The sequence below is a fragment of the Poecilia mexicana genome, unplaced genomic scaffold (genome assembly GCF_051168715.1).
Source record: "Poecilia mexicana isolate PSO_F unplaced genomic scaffold, ASM5116871v1 scaffold_11, whole genome shotgun sequence".
Taxonomy (NCBI): domain Eukaryota; kingdom Metazoa; phylum Chordata; class Actinopteri; order Cyprinodontiformes; family Poeciliidae; genus Poecilia; species Poecilia mexicana.
The window spans coordinates 3,710,014-3,730,992 of NW_028263380.1; the positions used below are offsets into that span (position 1 = coordinate 3,710,014).

The 20,979-nt window shown below is 44.1% G+C and overlaps 1 protein-coding gene and 1 long non-coding RNA gene across 2 annotated transcripts in view; one reads left to right on the forward strand and one right to left on the reverse strand.

Moving 5' to 3' along the window:
• The window catches only part of arid1ab (AT-rich interaction domain 1Ab), a 70,463-nt gene extending 54,774 nt beyond the window's left edge, over positions 1-15,689 (forward strand). The window contains exons 5-20 of the mRNA XM_014993273.2: positions 1,669-1,909; positions 2,008-2,097; positions 4,808-4,978; positions 5,372-5,672; positions 6,058-6,203; positions 6,289-6,386; positions 6,476-6,685; positions 6,789-6,993; positions 9,379-9,511; positions 9,860-10,035; positions 10,364-10,493; positions 10,578-10,697; positions 10,869-10,965; positions 11,135-11,957; positions 12,063-12,193; positions 12,310-15,689. Of these exons, the coding sequence (XP_014848759.2) occupies positions 1,669-1,909; positions 2,008-2,097; positions 4,808-4,978; positions 5,372-5,672; positions 6,058-6,203; positions 6,289-6,386; positions 6,476-6,685; positions 6,789-6,993; positions 9,379-9,511; positions 9,860-10,035; positions 10,364-10,493; positions 10,578-10,697; positions 10,869-10,965; positions 11,135-11,957; positions 12,063-12,193; positions 12,310-14,232 (4,995 nt within the window). The 3' untranslated portion in view covers positions 14,233-15,689. The remainder of the gene's footprint in view (positions 1-1,668; positions 1,910-2,007; positions 2,098-4,807; positions 4,979-5,371; positions 5,673-6,057; positions 6,204-6,288; positions 6,387-6,475; positions 6,686-6,788; positions 6,994-9,378; positions 9,512-9,859; positions 10,036-10,363; positions 10,494-10,577; positions 10,698-10,868; positions 10,966-11,134; positions 11,958-12,062; positions 12,194-12,309) is intronic.
• A 2,912-nt stretch (positions 15,690-18,601) lies between these two features.
• Positions 18,602-19,774, reverse strand: LOC148156363 (uncharacterized). The gene is made up of 3 exons (XR_015764602.1): positions 19,194-19,774; positions 19,045-19,087; positions 18,602-18,929 (listed from the first exon to the last, which is right to left on the reverse strand). It is a non-coding gene; the product is annotated as an uncharacterized LOC148156363 (long non-coding RNA).
• Positions 19,775-20,979: the final 1,205 nt, after the last annotated feature.

The following is a 20,979-nucleotide window of genomic DNA, read 5'->3' on the forward strand; positions in this document are numbered from 1 at the left end:
CACTTATTTCTGCTGCCTCCTGAGATGACTTGCTTCAAAAATCCCCCCCCCCCCGCCTCCCTCCAATCCCCCTTGTTTCATACAGACGCAGTTCTCTTTGCCAACATGGATCATTATCAGACTTCCAGGAGGAATGTGGAGCTATTTTTTTTTCTTTTTTTTTAAATGGAAACTAGAGATGCTGCTGATATTTTAGCACATCAAAACTCAGTTGTCTGTGCTTTTTATTGTGATCCACTGCTTTAGTTTCTCTCCAGTAAATGTGGATGCATGGTGTGTGTATGTTGCTCCAGGTTTGAGCAAAACTGCAGTGTCGGGTCAGGTGATCTGGGTTTCCCCCAGAAAACCTGCTGAGTCCGGTGTTAGGGACGGTAGAGCCGTCATCCAGCCACCCGTTATTTAACAGAAAATTTGAAAATATTACTAGTTAATTATGTCATTGGAAGATCCATAAACACCAACTATAGTTTTAACATAAAAAAATTCTATTAAAATGTGCATTTTTTGCACTTCAGTTGTTTCATCCTAATCAAAGTGTCCACATTTTTTTTATCCTTGTTACTTTATTTGCTGAAGTTGTTAAGAGTTTCGAGCAGAAAAGACAGGAAGTGGTTATGGAGTTTCAGTCAATAAAAAAAGCACCTGACCTCAGGTCAGATCATAATCAGTGAAACATAATCAACAATCTGACGTGTATTGACAGCAAAATTTAATATTTGAATTGTTGGCTGTGTGTTTTATGACTGTATGAAATACAGCATGAGCTTGTGCTTTCTTAGAAGGCACAAGCTTTCTTGTGGTTTTAAGATATAACACCTTGTTAAAATATGCTATGCATATATATATATATATATAGATATTTATTTATTTATTTATTTTTGATACTCAAGCAAACAGTGTTTAGCCTGTTGGGGGTGCAAGTAAATATAACACAGTGGGGGGAAACCCTGGATCATGAAATAAAACATCCTCTGTTTTATGAACCTTACCCGTGTCAGTGTCTGAGCCAGTGTTAAACTGTGTCCTGAGTATAATTCTTGCTTTTTTCTCCATAATTTGGCTGATTCTATGAACTGTTATCCAGAGCAACTTATATATGCTTTTCCTCTTTGTAACGGATTTTTTCGATTGATGCATTAAATGTTAATTCATATAGACGGACGTGAAGCAAGGATTAAACATTCCCGTCTGCAGGCTCAAAGACAGCTAGTCGTAGGATTAAAGGAAGTTGAAGAGCAGGAAACCAAACACACACAAAAAAAATCATGATTTTAACTTATTTAATATTTAAAATGCAAATAACAAATTAGAAGTACCTTCTTGAAATGTTACCCTTAATACAGATAAAGTCACGTCCTGAGCAGGGGTCAAAGTGCAAAGGATCAATTCCAAGTTAAAAGCAAATCCTACAGAACATGAAAAAAGACAAAACATTTAGCGTCACACATGGTTTCATCTTCCAGGAGATGAATTGAAATAGGAAGTTAAATTAAAAGGGGATGAATGGGATTGATCAAAATTCAGCAGCTGTGTTTGGTCAGAAAAGGAGGAATCACAGGTGATTGGACGGATTGATGGAAAACTTATGATAAGCGGTGAACTCGGTGGTAGAAGTGATTTTCCTCTGCACCCCCTCCTGAACTGCAGCGCTCTCTCTCGCCCTCCCAGGATCTGTCCGGCTCCATCGATGACCTGCCCACCGGCACCGAGGCCGTCCTGAGTCCGGGCGTCAGCACCTCCGGTGTGTCCAGCAGTCAGGGCGAGCAGAGCAACCCGGCCCAGTCGCCCTTTTCCCCACACACCCCGCCCCACCTGCCAGGCATCCGCGGACCCTCACCATCCCCCGTGGGCTCCCCGGCTAGCGTGACCCCGTCTCGCAGCGGCCCGCTGTCCCCCGCTGCTGTGCCAGGTAGAAGCTGCAGCCGTTTTAGGAGCAAGAAATTTTGCAGATTGAAATTTTGTTTTGTTTTGTTTGTCTTGAGCCGGTGTGTCTCTGCTGTTGCCCAGGTAACCAGATGCCGCCGCGGCCGCCCAGCGTCCAGTCGGACAGCATGATGCATTCTTCCATGAACCAGTCACCCATGGGCCCGGACAGAGGTGAGAGCCTCTGGAAGCACAAACTGTTAATCAGCATCAGTTTGTATCTGTAAACACACTGAGCTACAAACGTCCTTTAGCATTTATACAACATATAAGCAATGAGAGAGAATTTATTTATTGATGAATCATGAGATTCAACTATAAATAGGTGACAGTGTGTTGACCTTTAACCTCAGACTGCCAGGTTTCTACACAGTTATAAACCAAAGTCTTGGAAAAAATCCTGGTGTTTTTCAACTCTTCGGTTTTGTAGAATCTAAAAATGTGTCTAAAATAAGTTGGTCAAAATCATGAGGAATTTTCAGGCTGATTGTACAAAATCTGAGAAAAGATGCAACATCAACTTACTGAACATATTTTTCTAAGATAATTATTTTGTGGTTAGGGCTGAAACGATTAATCGTGATTAATCCATTATTGAAATAATGGTCAACTGATGTAGTAATTGATTAATCTAAAACTGAAGTATAGGTATTCTGAAACAGACCATTTGCTGAAAGAACAACACATTCAGACAGGAAATTAAGCAAAACTTGTACAAAACATATATACAGTTTGCATTTAAGATAAGAAAAATACTTTTGGATATAAATATGTTTTATCTGTAAGTCAAGTGGCAGTTTCAGCTTCGTCTAATTCAAATTCTGTAAAATAAAAGTGTCTTAAGCTGCTTTTGTGATCCACTAGCAATTGTCAGAATAATTGATTACTAAAATAATCAATAGTTGCAGCTCTATTTGTGATACACTTCATTGCTATTTCATAACAGTAATGGATTGATCTGTGATCATTTGAGAGTAAACAAGCTGCAAGCATCACTGTCAACATTTCTTGATTAAATTCATCGTATTTACATCAAATCACAAGAATTTCAGCTTCGATAACTAAACTAGTTAAGAGATATTGTCATGATATAATTACACAGTGAAACTTATGTCAAAATGAGCTCAAAACATTTTAAGATGACAAGATAGGAAAATGTTCTCAAAACAAAAATAAGCTGGATAACATTCCATCCACATATCAAGACAAGAAATGCTCTTCTAGAGGATAAACTTATATTATCTGAAGGTGAATAAATTCTGAAAAAGTCCTGTTTGACATCCAGTCATCTCGACATGGTTTTGTGTAATTGCTTTTGCGTTATAATCATCTCGTCATCTCAAGATGAGATAACATAAATATCAAAACACGCCTGAACTCTCACTGTACATTGATAACTCCAGCTTGTTTTGCTCTGACATCAGTCCATAATGTGACTGGCTGCGGCTCAGGTGTTAAAATTGGTTTTCTTCTTGTTTTTGGGGCTGCACAGAAGTAATCCATGATAAATAAACCGAAACAGGTCAAAACATCCAAAATTAGCCGAAAATCAACAGAGAATATGTCAGTTGGTCAAAAGGGAAAATGTGCGGCAGCCTTCAGACCGAGACAATTAAGGAGTAATTTCACAGAAGCCATCATGTCCAGCTGTAAATGGGAGCGCTTTATAGTTTTGTTTATTAGAAACACTGAAGGCGTTTGGATCTGTGCTGCTCTGTAGGAATATCTTGTTGCTGAGCGTTACATACCGCCTTCATGATTTACCTCAGAGTCAGATCCCACAGTGACAGTCTGTGGGCGAAGCACAGAGAGCAGAGGCTAGTTTGAGTCTAATCTGTTGGATCTATACAGACTTTGATCTAAATTAGCTGGATTTAATCATCCAGCTTTGGAAAGCTTGCCTTGCAGTTTCAGTCCAGCTAAATCTCTGTTTACATGAACAAAATAATTGTGGACTGTTCCTTCAGATGGGACTGTTTGTTATCCCTTGCCAGGTTAAATGAGGGTAGCAGACACATTATTAGTTTGTGTTTAGTCTGAGGGAAGCAATACTCTAAGCTACATTGTGACCTACTGTGCAAAAGTCTCAAACCACGCTTCTTTTCTTTATGCTTTCAATTGATTGGACTGTTGAGTGGTCTTAATTAGTGCTTGTCTGCACTTGTAGCATCTCACTTTGGACACTGGATGCATTTGCACCAGGGCTGAAACAATTAATCATAATGAATCGATTAATGGAATAATCATCACTTAATTTAGTAATCGATTGATCGTTAACTGCATTGGATAGACTCAATGAAAGACGAACACAGTCAGAGCAGTAACTACACAAAAATATATACATTTTGCATTAAAGATCCTTTGTCTGTAAATATGTTCTACACAGATCTTCTCAAGTTTTGTTTGATGTTAGCTCTGATGTTAGAAGTATTTCAGTAGCTGCAGATCTTCAGCTTTGTTATGTTGTTCCTTTTAGGCAAAGACATGTTGATTTTCTTATTTAAAGAAAGAATTGAATTATTTGTTTATTTGCATTTTCTGATGTATTTCTAATATTGCATAAATTGAGCTTACTTGGTTAACTGAAATGTCAGCAGAATTTACCTAATAATTTTTATCCGATTAATCGCCAGGATAACCGATTAATTGCCGTAATAAACAATTGACAGTCAGAATGTGTGATAGAATTATTGCTTACTAAAATAATTGCTAGCTGCAATCCTAATTTGCCCTCATTCTTGGCTTCCGTAAACTGCTTCTCTCCCTCCCTGTTCCTGTGGAGGGTTTGATGCTAAACCAACTGCAGACTTGCGTTTTTGATGCTTCTTGAAGTTGTTTTCATGGGCTCTGTCCTGAGCGACTGTTCCCTCTGAATCTCTTCCAGTGTACATGCGAAACCCTCAGATGCCTCCATATGGGTCCCCTGGACAGCCTGGCTCTGCCTTATCCCCACGCCAGTCTACAGGAGGCCAGATACATAGTGGAATGGGACCATATCCCCAGAACAATACTATGGGAAACTATGGGCCTCAGGGGGGCCAGTACGGCCCACAAGGTGAGGCATGATTTCTTTGCAGGATTTCTTTTGTGTTTTCATAAAAATGATTTCCAGTCATCACAGAGCAGCTGTAGCGTTTTTCTGTGATTGACAACATCCACAAAAAAAAAAAGAAAAAAAAAAAACACTTTGAAATTCCTTCCTACTCGATGTAAATTATTAGATATCGCTTCACTTTGAAGTCTGAAGAAGTTCTGCCATGAGTCACGGCAGCAAGCAGCGCAGGCCGGATAGAGGCCGCTACAGTCAGACGGCCTGTCGGAACAGGCAGCGCAGATTTAAATTCAGCCGAGTCGGAGAAACATTCCCATCACAGAATTTTTTTTTGTAGAAGACAACCTTGTTTTACAAAAATTACTAACTACTTAATGAGATCTCTGATCCTTCCAGGCTATCCCAGGCAACCGGGCTACACAGGGATGCCCAACACTAACTACCCCAGTGGGCCTGGAATGGGCGGCTCCATGAACCCCATGCCGGCTCAGGGCAGCGGGGGTCCGTACGGAAGCATGCCACCAGGCAGGATAGGCCCGGGGCAGATGGGTACTCGGCCCTACGGTCCTGGCATGGGCCCCAACATGGGTAGCATGCCTCCTCAGGTGGGGTCCGGCATGTGCCCGCCTCCAGGTATGAACAGGAAAGATGGGGGGGCCACCATGCACCACGGCCCTGCAAACTCCATACACAACAGGTACGTCCTTTTTTACTTTACTTTTATTTATTTTATATTTTTTCTAAGGCCAGCGTATGTCTTTACAGTCATAGTTTCACGCTTGGACATTTAACTCCATTTTTTTGTTGTTTGTTTGTAATGCAGTATAATTCCCCATCCATCCCCTTTACTTTTATATAAATATATATTAATGTAAGGTAGCATCAAAATGGTCTTAAAGTCTTAAGACAATGAAAACCTGATGGGGTAAACTGTCCTTTCCTGGAAAATAATCTATAAACTCTGTGAAAGTAACAAGGAAGAAGGGATTTGTTGAAAATGCCAGTCTGAAGTGTTCTACATGTAGTTTTACTAATGAGCAAACTGGTCCATTCTAAAGAAAAAGCCATTTTTCTTCCTCCAGGCCCCCAGGTTATCCTAACATGTCCCAAGGTATGATGGGATCAGCGCCTCCCTATGGCCCAGGCATGAACAGCATGCATGGTGTGATGAACCAGGGAGCACCGGGACCTTACCCAGTGAGTGGGAACATGGCCAACAACACCCCCGGTGAGTCCTACGTACTCTGATGGTACCACCGCTGCTGTAACATCTCCTCTTATACGGCTGGATTTTTTCTCTCTCAAACACGAAGGGATGACACCTGGTTCTGAGTTTGGCATGGACAAAATGAACCCTGCCCAAAAGATCAACAACAAAGTTGATGGGACTCCAAAACCTGAATCCAAAAAGGTAAATGTCGTCATCTGAATGGTTTTTTGTTTTGCATTCTTGTTTGTACTTTATCTTCCATCTTACTGGTTATCTGCGTCGCCCTTTAGAAGTCGAGCTCTTCCACCATCACCAATGAGAAGATCACCCGCCTGTATGAGCTCGGCCCGGAGCCAGAGAGGAAGATGTGGGTGGACCGATACCTGGCCTTTGCCGAGGAGAAGGCCATGGGGATGAGCAACCTGCCCGCTGTGGGCCGCAAGCCTCTCGACCTCTTCCGTCTCTACGTGTCCGTCAAAGAGATCGGCGGCCTCACCCAGGTCAGACAGCAGTTTTGCACGAACTTATCAGTTTGGTCACACCACCTGTGCAAATCTAACTTGGTGTTTTTTTTCCTTCCCTTCGTTCTTCCTCTCACTCCAGGTAAACAAGAACAAGAAGTGGAGGGAGCTGGCCACCAGTCTGAACGTGGGCACGTCGAGCAGCGCGGCCAGCTCGCTCAAGAAGCAGTACATCCAGTGTCTGTACGCCTTCGAGTGTAAGATCGAGCGCGGCGAGGACCCGCCCCCGGACTTCTTCAACACGGACACAAAGAAGAACCAACCCAAGATCCAGCCTCCAAGCCCAGGTGAGACCTGCTGTCAGGCTATTCCACAAAGGACGAAGGTTTTCTTATTGTTCATGTGACATTGACAAAACTTCATTCATCTTCTTTTGTGGAAGCCACTGCACGCTTTTCAGATTTTAATGAAAAAAAATCACAAGTTAATAATTCAATAATCATATGGTACACAACAACAATCAAGTCATTACAAAAGAAAAAACATACATTCAATTCTCTGTTGGCGTAAAGCTAAAATAGCCCCAGGCATCACTAACAACTCTACAAGAATTAGCATTTCAAAAGATTTCAGAGACACCATGAAAATAATTAAGTGGGTCAAAAATAATTAAGCGTTATTCGACTGTAAATGCCTCCATACTGTGTCTAATTATTTTTGGTTATTTATTTATCACAAATAACCAAACTCCTCTGTGGTTGTAACAGTGTGGCTGGTGGAACGAACAACAAGTTATAGGCTGGGTGAAGTTAGTTAAATGTCCACAGTTGTGTTTTCTTGTTTTGTTTTTCTTGTCCCCCACACTTTGAAGATCCCTGCTCTAGCACAGAGAATGCATGTGGATTATATGTGACAACCGGTAGCTTCTTTTGAAGCTCTTTTTCTCAATCATCTGGACCGACATTGAAGGTCTTCTGCGTTATCCGACTGTAAATGCCTCCATACTGTGTCTGTGTTGGGTAGAAGTCGGGTCAGAAAGGGCAGCACTCTTCTCCGGGGTGCGACGTGTTGCCCCGGAGCTGTTTGTTTTGGATGGATGCGCGTCATAACTGCCAGGAGCAACACCACCAGGAGTGACTGTGTGCTGCCGTTGCCTCCGTTTGGCTGGAACCCAGGCCCGTCAGACGGTGGGCTCCGAATCTGCACAAGAGGCAACAGGGAGGGGAGGGGGAAGGAGGGATGATCAGCTGGCACCATGAGGGAGATGTGGGCACAGAGGTTGGAGTTGCAGGGGGGGCCACGTGGGGGCCGTTAGGTGATCTGGTGATAGCCTGTGATGGCTCTGTGATTGGCCCAGAGCCACGGCAGCAGAGCAACACTCCCTGGAGATCAGGACGATGATGAATGGGGTCTCAGCGCATTGTGTGTGTGTGTGTGTGTGTGTGTGTGTGTGTGTGTGTGTGTGTGTGTGTGCGCGTGCGTGGAAAAGTCACACAGTTCAGCGTCTTTCTTTCTGTTTCTGCCATGCTACATTTTTTTATATCCTTACAAGACCCCCCACCCCCTTCATCTGTAGTGGAGGGAAATCCCTGCCCAGAGGGAGGGGGGAGGGGTGGAGAGGCAGTGTGAGAACTGAAGAGGCTGATGTGAGAAAATGTGAATAAATGTGACCTGCCAGTGACCCCGGCTGTGTGTGTGCGTGTGTGTGTGTGTGTGTGTGTGTGTGTGTGTGTGTGTGTGTGTGTGTGTGTGTGTGTGTGTGTGTGTGCGTGTGTGTGTGTGTGTGCACCAGCCAATTTAATGAATGGGAACCTGTGACTCATCAGACTGCCGTGTTAATAGTGAGAAGTCCTGGGCTCAAGTTAAGGATGAGCGATGCTATGTCACACACACTCACAACACAAACAAGCCATCAGTCACTCTTTCACACACGCATGCACACACGCACACACACACTGTGTCAGATGGCAGACTGCCGTCTTCTACACTCAGGATCAGTAACGGGTCAGAGTCAGGAGGTAGAACAGTGAATTCCAGCGTCTCTAATTAATTAATCGCATTTGAATTGAAAACTGTACATGGACACAATAAGCAACATTTTTAATTCAAAAACTCTTTTTGCTGCCAAATTATGGATTATAGACATATAAGCTCAGCATCAAATATATTTCTTGTTTTTAATCTGCTATTGAGGTTCTTCAACCATCAGATTGGAACAAAGTGTTGTTCTATCCATTCAGCTGTCCAGTGTTCCAGGAACTCTTGATCATTCATGGAACTTCTTTAGAAGTGTGGACTGTGGACGCTGTCATTAGCATTGGGGACATCTGTGGTGCTGCTGCTGCTGCTACATGTTTAGCATTAATATGCTATTTTACTGTAGGGTTGAATAACTTTACTCATAGGCTAACTCACGTTTGCACAACTTGAACACAAAAAAGTATTTTCCAGCACTCCAACAAATTGTTTTTTGGATCAAAAATGAAATCCCAGTGGGCAATCTGCATTGCCGTCGATCGCTGTTGTTAGAGGATGTTGCTTGTGCGTCAGATTTATGGGTGTACCAGAAATGCGTAACAAAGGTTCTGGGCTGGATTTTTAAATTTTTTTTTATGCATTAGAATCTATGCAGTTGATTCCCAGTGCTACAAAGAGACTAAAACTAAAATTCACAGATTTATCCAGTCTTTACTGCTGCCAAAGTGCTGATTGTTGTGTCGTCGTTCTTTCAGCTGGTTCAGGGTCCCTTCAAGGGCCCCAAACTCCCCAATCTACAACCAGTTCAATGGCAGAAGGAGGAGACCTGAAGCCTCCCACCCCAGCCTCCACCCCACACTCACAGATGCCTCCGATGCCTGGTGTCAGGTATGATGTCAAAGATACAAAATTGTGGTTTGGGAAACCTAATTTTGTCTGAAAGCCACCATAACATTAAACCTGCCCCCTTGTGGTGAAACTGCAGCATTACATCAACTAGAATGCAGTAATCAGAGAATTTAGGTGGACCCCTGCCTATTTGCGGTTGACCATTTGCAGATTTTTCTTTTGTTAAACATATCTAAAATATGTAATGCTACTTGACCCACTATCGGCTGGCACTTAGAAAGCAGCCAGTCCAGGAGTGTTATTCATTTTCCTTGCCACTGATTGGCTGTGGCAATAAGATTTTGCAATTTCAATGAACATTTTGACAACTCTTGTGTCATTTTGCAGGAGCAGTGTGAATCTGCAGGATCCGTTTGCTGATGGTGGAGACCCAGCGTTTTCCAGAAGGAACACCATGACTCCCAACTCTCAGGGCTACCAGCCGGGCATGGGCGGTCCAGAGATGATGAGTCGCATGGCTCCCTACGAGTCGAACAAAGACCCATTCGGGGGCATGAGGAAAGGTAGGAGCAATAATAAGTAGGGATGAGCCAATCCACTTTTTTCACCTCCAATACAAATTTGGATATCTGGGGTTTAGTACCAACTCATACCAATCTAATACAGAAAAGCATTTAAACAGACATAAATGTACTAAACTACACTTTATTTGCTAATTCTTCACCAGTGCAGCACACTTAAATTCACCAATAGCTTCATAAGCTTGGTCAAACATGTAAAAAATAAACTCCAACAAAGCTCCAAGTGGGCGAACAGACAGGCACCCATTCCCAGACTGCAGGTGTTGGAGCTGAAAACTAACAAAATGGTCATTGTCCTTGTGTTTCTAAGCTGGAGAACAGTTCATGCCCCCTAACCCTAACAGCGGAATGGGCGAACAGTACAACAGAGGACCACCAGGTCCCATGGGTAACATGCCAATGGGTCAAAGGCAGCAGTATCCTTACGGATATGACCGAAGGTAAGAACACTAGAAGATGTTTATCTTCAGTCATTTTCTGTATTTTTATGAAAGCTGATGACGGATGCTACTTCGTTTTTACAGGCAGGAACCAGGCATGGGCCCTGAAGGCAACATGGGGCCCGGAGCGCCTCAGCCCAATATGATGCCTTCTGGTGCTGATGCAGGGATGTACTCACCCAGCCGTCCCCCACCTCAGCAACGGTCAGTACCGTTAAGTGCAAATTGGCCTTTCTTACAGCCAACAGAAGACATCAATTTTTCCTTTAAGGCATTTGTGATCATGACTGTAATATCAATCTCTCTAACATCCCAGGTTACAGATTTACTGTGGACATGAAACGCAATTTTATAAAATTGTATCCTTGTTTTCAGGCATGATTCCTACACAAATCAATACCCTGGCCAAGGGGCTCCCCCTGGTGGCCCGTACCCAAATCAACAGCCAGGAATGTATCCACAGCAGCAACCTGTAAGGACAATTTGTTTAGCATTTCCAGCATTTTTACTGTTTTGTTAAATCAATGCTCAATCATGTATTACTGGATGTTCCTTTTATATCTGTTTTGTTTAAATAGAACACTATGGTATATACAGATGTGAGAGCAGAAATAATGGCGCTCATTGTTTTCTGCTGACAGAACTACAAGCGGCCTGTAGAAGCAGGGTACGGCCCTCCAGCCAAGCGCCACGAGGGGGAAATGTACAACGTTCCCTACAGTGGTCAGCAGCAGCCTGGACCCCAGTCCTCTGGGCATCAGGGCCAGCAAGACATGTATAACCAGTACAACACATATCCAGGAGGAGAGCGCAGACCACCAGGCCCACAGGGCCAGTTCCCCTTCCCTTTTGGGAGAGATAGAGGACCTTCATCTGCAGGGCCAAACTCCCAGTCTCACATGCCTCCTCAGATGATGACAAGCACGATGCCTTCTGGTCCTGACGGCCCCCAGGGCCCAGTGTGGCAGGGCCGCAACGAGATGGGCTATCCCAATTATCCCAACCGACAGGGACCTCCTGTACCAGGCCAGGGCCCCGGGTACCACGGTATGAACCGTTCAGGAGAGGAGATGATGCCATCAGACCAACGCATTAACCATGAGGGGCAGTGGCCCGGCCACGTAAACCAGAGGCAGCCTCCGTTTGGACCTGCTAGTTCTGGACCACCTATGACAAGACCTTTACCTTCAACTTACCAGACTTCTCAGAACCACATTCCTCAGGTGTCAAGCCCAGCTCCCATGCCCCGGTCCATGGAAACCAGGACATCCCCCAGCAAGTCTCCCTACATGCACCCTGGTATTAAGGTGCAGAAAGCCGGCCCTCCAGTTCCCGCATCGCATATTGGCCAGGCCCCTGTGCAGCAACCCATGATTCGACGAGATGTGGCCTTCCCTCCCGGCTCTGTGGAAGCTACCCAGCCCCACCTTAAACCCAGAAGGCGGCTCACCATGAAAGACATTGGTAAATAACTTCTTATGTCTTAGGCTCAATAAATTAAAATCACATATAGGCATGTAGGTTTTAGGTCATTTTGACTCATGGGCGATTTGTTTTTTCTCTTTAAAGGCACTCCTGAGGCTTGGAGAGTTATGATGTCCCTAAAGTCAGGGTTATTAGCTGAAAGCACCTGGGCCTTGGACACCATTAACATTTTACTGTATGATGATGGCAGCATTACTACTTTTAATCTTTGCCAGGTAAATAAAGTACCTCTCCTCTGTCAGGAGCCTTACATTAGCTACACACCTTAACTAGGTGGTCTTGTCTCTTGGAGCCATCATATTCATTTAAGTTTTTTTGTTTGGTTTTGCAGCTACCTGGGTTCCTGGAGCTGATAGTGGAGTACTTCAGACGCTGCCTCATTGAGATCTTTGGCATCCTAAAGGAGTACGAAGTGGGAGACCCTGGTCAGCGCACCCTGATAGATCCCAATGCAGCTGAGGACTCCGATGATGAAATTCCCATACCTGAGTGTGAGGACATGGACACCGATGAGGAAGAGGATGAAGATGAGGAGAACGAAGAGAAAAAGACCAATCATGATGCCTCCTCACAGGTGAAGGTTAAAGAAGAGGAAGAAGAAAGCTCAATGAAAGACAAGTCCTCAGAAGAAGATGATGAGGAAGAGAAAAAGGAGTCTTCTACCAAGGAAGCCAGTAGCTCTACCTCAGGGTCTTCTCAGGACCCCAACATCCACTTGGAAAAGCCAAAGCAGGCTAGCAAGTTTGATAAACTCCCTATCAAGGTAGTGCGTAAGAAGAACCCCTTCTGCTTAAACCACTTATCCAAGCTTGGGCAGCGACAGAGTTTTGACAGTGGCCTGATACACTGGAGTATTGGCGGTGGCGACACTACTGAACACATCCAAACCCACTTCGAAAGTCAGATGGATCTCCTTAAGCAGCGGAAACGCACGCTACCTGCCACTGAGGGCCGCAAGAAGGTCAAGCTCCTTGGGACGACGGAAAACCCAGAGAAATCCAAGTTCTGTTTGGAAGAGAAGGTTCAGCAGCAGCAAGCCCAGTGTTCTGATCCCAACAAGGCCTCAACAGAGAAGAGTCCTTCCTCTCTTCCCCTCTGTGCACCAGTCACTGCCACCATTGATGACGTACTATCGGCCCGACCGGGGTCAGTCACAATGGAAGTGGTTCGTGGAGGCGCAGAGGAGCAGAAGGAGAATGGCAAGTATCTATTTAGCATCAACCCTGATTCTCAGAGTCGACGCAACGTCAAAATCCTGGAAGACGAGCCCCACAGCAAGGACGAAACTCCTCTCAGCACTCTGTCGGACTGGCAGGACTCATTGGCCCGCCGTTGCATCTGTGTTTCCAACATCATCAGGAGCCTCTCCTTTGTCCCTGGCAACGACCTGGAAATGTCTAAACACCCGGGCCTCCTCCTGCTTTTGGGCCGTCTGGTGCTGCTCCACCACAGACACCCTGAGCGCAAACAGGCGCCAGTCACCTATGAGAAGGAGGAAGAAGAAGACGAAGGAGTGAGCTGTGACCGAGACGAGTGGTGGTGGGACTGCCTCGAGGTGTTGAGGGAGAACTGCTTGGTCACTCTGGCCAACATCTCAGGCCAGCTGGACCTTTCTATCTACCCAGAGAGTATATGCTTACCACTGCTGGACGGCCTGCTCCATTGGGCGGTGTGCCCCTCGGCAGAGGCCTTGGATCCCTTCCCCACACTCGGCCCACACAGCTCCCTTTCACCCCAGAGACTGGTCCTCGAGACCCTCAGCAAGCTCAGCATCCAGGACAACAACGTCGACCTCATTTTGGCCACGCCACCGTTCAGCCGCTTGGAGAAGCTCTACGGCTCGCTCGTACGCCTTGTTGGTGAACGCAAGGTGGCCGTTTGCCGGGAAATGGCGGTCGTTTTGCTAGCTAACTTAGCTCAGGGTGACAGCTTAGCAGCGCGGGCCATCGCTGTCCAGAAAGGCAGTGTGGGCAATCTGCTGGGTTTCTTGGAGGACAGCCTAGCTGCCACACAGTACCAACAGAGCCAAAGCTCCTTGCTTCAAATGCAGGGCGGTCCCCATTTCGAGCCTACGAGCGTGGACATGATGCGGCGAGCAGCCCGGGCGCTGCACGCCTTGGCCAAAGTGGAGGAGAACCACTCAGAGTTCACTTTGTACGAGTCGCGCCTACTAGACATCTCCGTGTCTCCACTTATGAACCCTCTGGTGTCCCAAGTCATCTGTGACGTACTCTTTCTGATTGGCCAGTCATGACAGCCGCCAGGGGCTTTCAGCTCTGCCTCTTTCTGTTCCCCACCCCTCCAGCCCCAGACCTCCTTTTTTTTGTGTGTGCGTATGTATGTGTCGTATGCGCGAGTGAAATGAGTAAAAACTGACTGTCCTTTGTTTTTAATTTATGCAAAAATCACCTCGGACTCTGCTGTCTTTTTACCCCTGCTTCTCACTAAAAGGAAGGAATATCATGAAGTAGTTGTGGATTTTAACCGTCTCACATGGAGCGATACCGGCGTGAAAGAGCAGATCGGGACCCAGGCATAGGACAGAGTGCACTGCCCTGCGGACTGGACTTGTTTTTTAATGAAAAAGAAAAACTCCATTCAAAAAAAAAAAAGAAAAAAAAACAGAAGAAAAAAACTGTAACCAAAGTTGCTGTCTCGTTTACAGTGAGTTTGGGGGATACTTGTGCTTGCATTCTCCCTCAGAGGGGTATGCAGGGCGCAAAGGAAACAATATTATGGTTCATGTTTGGAGGCTACGTAGACTCATGGACTGTGGTGTGGTATAATTGCTGTAATTTTGGATGCTATATACTCAGCCTCACAGGAACCACATTATTGGCTGTGAACAGACGTCTGTCATGGGAGGCCTGTGCAGTAGATTGTAGGACTTTTTTCTGTACTGTACACCTTAAAAACTGTAAACATACTGTAATAATACTGTTTCACACTGAGATATGCTGGCTTGGCAGCAAACTGTAGTTTTTAAAAACAGTTTTAGTTCATGTCGAGAGAAAACGGCTTTCCCCCCAAAGTATGGTGAACCTACAACACCCCGACCTCTTCTCTTTGTCCCTTGATTGTATGACCTGACCCTCTTATATTAAAAAGTCACCTATAGGACTGGTCCTCAACGCTAGACGCAGTCCAGGCTGCAGTGTAAATATCACGTTGTACATTACACTTCTCTCTTTCTCAGCTTCTGTTGCTCTTCATCGTTTTTAATCCTTTATCGAGTCTCCCCCCCCTCGCGCCCCACCACCCCTCTCCTTTCATCAAGTATGCCATGTGATTTACTTGATGGCCTGCCCCCCGCTCCGTTATTTCGGCGCCCCAGTCCCTGCTCCATTCAGCGCTCTGGGGAGGGTGTTCAGCTGCTGTCCGATGCCACATCTAAACAAACGTCAAGTTTCAGTTTGTCTCCGGGGCGAGTGTAGAGCTTATTAACAAGAAACGTCTGCAGTGTCATTAGAGCTCCCTCATAAAGACAAGCTAAACCTTGATGGAGAAACCAGTTTTCTTTTCGTTTATTTTTATTTTTATTTTCCAGTGATGCGGATTCTGCATATTTGTATCTCAGATGATGTAGCTAAAGACTTGATGTAAATTCCTTTTTTCCCCTTTTTTGGCTTAATGAATATCATTTATTCAGTATGAAATCTTTATACTATATGTTCCACGTGTTAAGAATAAATGTACATTAAATCTTCATAAGATGTTTGCTGTGCTTTTATTTCTGATTTGCTCTGAAAAAGTGTTAAACTTTAATTGGGTTTGTTCTGTACTTCACTTCCTCCAGCGGGTCTTTTTTTTCCATGATCTTTTTCGTTTATTTTACAAATGTGTTTATATTTGGCATCAAATTCCAGCAGGTGGCGGTAATGCACCAAAACATTGCCTGCTATCTGCAATTAAAAAAGACTGAGACCACAGACAGGTAGGATGCAGAACTCAAGTTTTTCAGATTATCTGTCTCATATTACACCGTCCTGACTTCTGACATAGTGACAATTTTAAATTATATATTAAAAAAAAAAACATATTTATAAAAGTTACATCAGCAGTTGTAAACAGCGTGTTCACCCACTTCGCTGTGTTTCTGAAAGCCCCTCTGTGGTGAAGCAGATTGAAGCCAACCCACCGTTAATGTCATGACTCAACAGAAGAGGCCGGCCTGTTTTGTGTTGAGGTAAACTACCCTGCAATGATTACAGATGGTCTTTACAAGGAATTTAGAGTAACAACACACGGGGTCCTCCTCTGGGTGGTGTGTGTTTGATGCACGTCAATGCTACTAGATGACTCTTACTGGGCTTCTGCCAAGAGTAGTTACTTTAGCATCAGTTACGCTTGAAATAAAACAAAAATGAAAGGTTTTACATCACATGTCTTTTAACCTTTCAAGAGTTTTCTGACATTTTATGACCCTACATACGTTGATGTCCATGCTTCCTTTGGTTCTCTGATTCTGACTTGATCTTTGGAAACCTCTGTGTGGTTTGTGAACGACCAGAGGCAACTCAGTCTTTGCAGGTTTTTGACAGAAATGTTACGAGATGCACCCAAAAGCCCCATAACTCTTGAGGAGCTGCAGATATTGACAACTCAGGTGGGGGAATTACAGGACACATACTAGTTGTACACTCTGAAAATTTAGTCTTTATTCAGTTGAATTAAAAAATATATATATATATTTATGCGAAAGGGAAATTAAATGTTGCCATAACTCATGTGCCGATTAGGTTTTTTCCTGCCGATACGTGATCGGTACAACTAGTTACATTATGTGGAAAAATTAATCATGAATTCACCTTAATTTAGACAAAAAACTTGTTTTTAATAACTTTTTCCAAGAAAAAAAACAAAACAGACATTGTGCAAATTGTACTGCTATTGATAATACTACCTTTAACAGACTGAAAACATGAAGGCTCTGAAGAGGCTAAATAATGCAAAGAGTCAAAATAAAACCTCTCAACATTGCCTAAAAATTCATGTATAAAACTTAACATTCAAAGGCAAAAACAGGTTCCATTACAATAAACAATCCAGAGTTACCGAATGAAAACTTCCTGATAGCATGGCGGCTAGCTGATTACTGCTAGCTCTGATTGGCTGTTTCTGACTGAGCGGAGAAATTATGCAGATCAGGGAGGAGATCGATTCTTTATCAGAGATTATCTGTCTCATGTTAGGACAGCGAAAGTTTTGATACGTATGTAAAATGTATTTTTTTAAGTTAGATGCTGCAGCTTTAAACAGGTTCGGTGTGAGAGTCACTACCAGGTGGAGCAGAAGCGAAGCTCCGTCTGTGAAATATTACTACCTGTAGCGTAGCAGCGGTTCAACAGGAGAGCAGAACCAGCGTCTGACATCGCAGCTCGAAGACTTAAATAATTTTGTGGGTTATTTGTTTAGCTTTCTGACCGTCATGCTAATCCGGGTGAGTGTTTGTAGCTGTGCGCCGCTTTACCTGCTGTCTGGTCGCTCCATATGTCTTTTTTACTGCAGTGAGCCTCGATGTAGCCAAACTCCGTCAAGTATGGCATTGTTTTTATGCCATATTAGATTCGTCGTGTTGATGCATTTTGACCTGCTTCAATTTTCCGCCACAACACGCAAACTTCCCCATTCACTCAGTGCGTTATAGTTCCACATCGCTGAGGATTTGTTGCTGCGCGTTTGCGCAGTGAAGGAAAGAGGAGACCAGCTGCACAGGCAGGCTGCGAAATGAGAAGCAGGTGATCGGTTTGTGTGATCGGCAACAAGAGACCGTGATCAGAGATCACCGATCATACACTTTTTCACGGAAATAGGCCGATTATGATCGGTGGCCGATCAGTCGGCACACCTCTAACTCATATCATTCAAATATTTTCCGAGTTGAGATGGAAGATGATGCTTTGGGTCAGGAAGGATCTGTCTTGAAACAAGTCAGAAGAGGCCTCTGACCAAAGACCGTTGCTGTATGACAGACTGGTGACATGCTGGCAGCTCAAATTACTTGAAAATTGCTGCTCAGACTCTCCAGCCAGCAAGACTGAGCAAACATTTCAGTTGTTTGTGTGTTAAACTGGTAGATTCATATTGCAAAATTACTTGAGGAAGCAGGATTCAGATGCACTCCACACGTTTCAGATTAATTGGTTAAAAAAAAAAAAGGTTGGAAACTCATTCATGAACCATGAATCATTTTGCAAAAATGCATCACAATCTTTGGTTGTAGAAGCTGAACAAACTCTACATTCTTAATGCGGCTTGTACATCTCAGGCACTGAAGCAGTTTTTGGTTGTTTTTTTATTTTTGTTTTTTTTGCTGACATTTCTGAAATCAAATCACTCTGCAGGCACACCACTCAGCGGAGTTTGCTGCGCATGACATGACTGACATGCCAACACGACGATGCACCGCTGTCTTTGTACCTGGATCAAAACTTGCTGATCCTGTCATACATATTTACGTGGGCGGGTTACAAAAACCCCCAACGGATAAGACAGCTGTGGAAAAATTGTTCCTACTTGAAGTCTTGACATATGACTGCTGTAAAATAACCCATCAGAAACGTGGCAGCAGGTTTAACTTAGAACATGCACTGTTAGAAGAAATGACGCACTGACAGATGGCGTTAAAAAATGTGCAAATATTTATTTCCATTGTGGTCCTCAAGGAAAGGAAAGGAACAAAATAACATCCATTAGAGCAAAAACAGTCAGCATGGGCTAAATGTAGCACCGGCTGGGTGTTCAAAGGCACCTGCGTCTTCTTCATGTGGCTCCACTGAAGTTCTGTTCATTTAGGAAGTCTCACTGAGATCAAGATGCCCTCAGAAAAAAACCCAAATAAACTAAGTGAATCCCTGTTTTAGTTGCCAGGATTTTGTCTGAAAGAGCTGGACTCTGTGAAGTGTGTCAGTGAGATGGAAATAAACTGGACACCAGAAACATCAGTAGATTCTGTTGGGTTTTTGTGTGAGAAAAAAAACACAAAGTAGCGAATAAGTGGGAACTGGAAGGACTATGATATATGGTTTTCAATATTTTTAAAGCTAAAAGTTACACAAAATCTTACCAAGTGTTTTTGGTCTTGTTTCTAGTGCAAATATCCTCGTACACTTGAAATAAGACAAAACTAATAAGTCACTTTTCAGCAAGATACAGGCACTTAAATCAATTTATATATATTTTTTTGACAGCAGTCCTGTCAACAGATCCACCTACCTGAGCTGGAGACCCCTGCAGCTTCTCCAGAGTTCCCTTGAGCCTCTTGGGTACTTTTCCAATAAATTTTGATCAGTCTCATGAAACCCCAGCAAAATACTTAACATTTTGTAGCTGTAGCAAGGTTCAGGAGGCTTGAAGAGCTACCGTAGTTTGCGATTCATCATATTGGCCCTTTGCACGTGACGTCACTATCTTTGAAACTCGGCCCGCTTCTCCATGACGGACGTCAAAACAATCTGTAAAGCCTGTCAAAAAACAAAACAAAAAACAAAAACACACATCTGGTAGCCTAATATCGCTTTCATTTAGCATTAAAAATGGTCATAGGGTGCTGCGCGGTCGGCAGCACAAACAGACATGGATACAAACCAAACTTTTCATTTTATTGTATAACTTTTAATGAGGGAGGTTATGGTAGCGATAGATAACAGTCGTCAATCATAATGACTGGCAGCCCTCCGTGTAACCGCGGACTGCCAGTAATCTTACTAAGAAGATTAACGTTCATATACTTTAAGTATGATTAGAAACATATCAAATATTGCTTTATGGCGAAGGTACGAGTCTAACCACCAGTAACCAAGGAAATAGTGCCCCATCGTGATGTAGCCTAGCATGTACTGAAAGAACTGGTTAGTGTCTCGTCTTATATTTCCAATGCTGCTCCGGTTTAAGGAGAACCGCTGTTTATGACATAGTGATGTAAATTTTGTGGTGTGAATTCAGGCAAAGTAGGTAATTTGATGAACATGTCAGGGGGCAGGAGCTACGGGTCAGTTTCTAAGCTAGGAGCTACGGGTCAGTTTCTAAGCTAGGAGCTACGGGTCAGTTTCTAAGCTAGGAGCTACGGGTCAGTTTCTAAGCTAGGAGCTACGGGTCAGTTTCTAAGCTAGGAGCTACGGGTCAGTTTCTAAGCTAGGAGCTACGGGTCAGTTTCTAAGCTAGGAGCTACGGGTCAGTTTCTAAGCTAGCTGTTTCAGGCTTCTGTAAATCCCGCCGTCTATGAGCCCCAACCAGGTGTGTTACGTTCACAGATAAATTAGCTCGACTCGAAAAAGAAGAAGTTATTAAGAAACCTGCAAAAACAACTTGGGAAAACAACGTCTCAATACTCCCGTCCCTCGCTTCCAACGTCCATCATGGTGCTTCGAATGATTAAGGGACGTAGTTGCAAAGGGTCAGTAGTGACCACTTGAAGGACTTTTTCTGTCCAGAACTCCAGACCACAACTGAAACAACCCGATGTCATGAAAACGGCTGCCAACCCGTCCACACTTTAAAACTTCCTTCAAACCTAACAGAGAGCGCTAAGGACATCTGTCATGGATTCTTTATTGAGCCATGACAAACAGTCGTGGCAGTGAGCGGTAAACACGCGCTGCCAGAGCTTTCCCCGGCTCTGTAAAGAGATTGTCAAGCTGTTCTAATCCCATCAAGAGAGTACTGAACAAATCCCTCACAGCTCCGTCCCACTCATCCGCACACGCTTCCAACAGGCTGATTATATATACACAACAACAACAAAAACTCGCTTAATTTCTGAGGAACTTCCAGACGTCACCTTTCATATCAGCTGGCTCTTCCTCTGTCGCTGACGCAGTGGCGCCCTCGTCTGGTTAGAACTCGAAACGCAGTTATCAGAGAACGACTGGAACGAGATGAGTCCTGTTGGAAAATGAAAAGTTACGATAGTTTTCAGTCAGAACCGCTGCGTCATGTCTGCTTTAGAGATGCATCGCTGTTTTTATGGTTTTCTCGTGTAGATAGAAGTATTCTTGGTCAT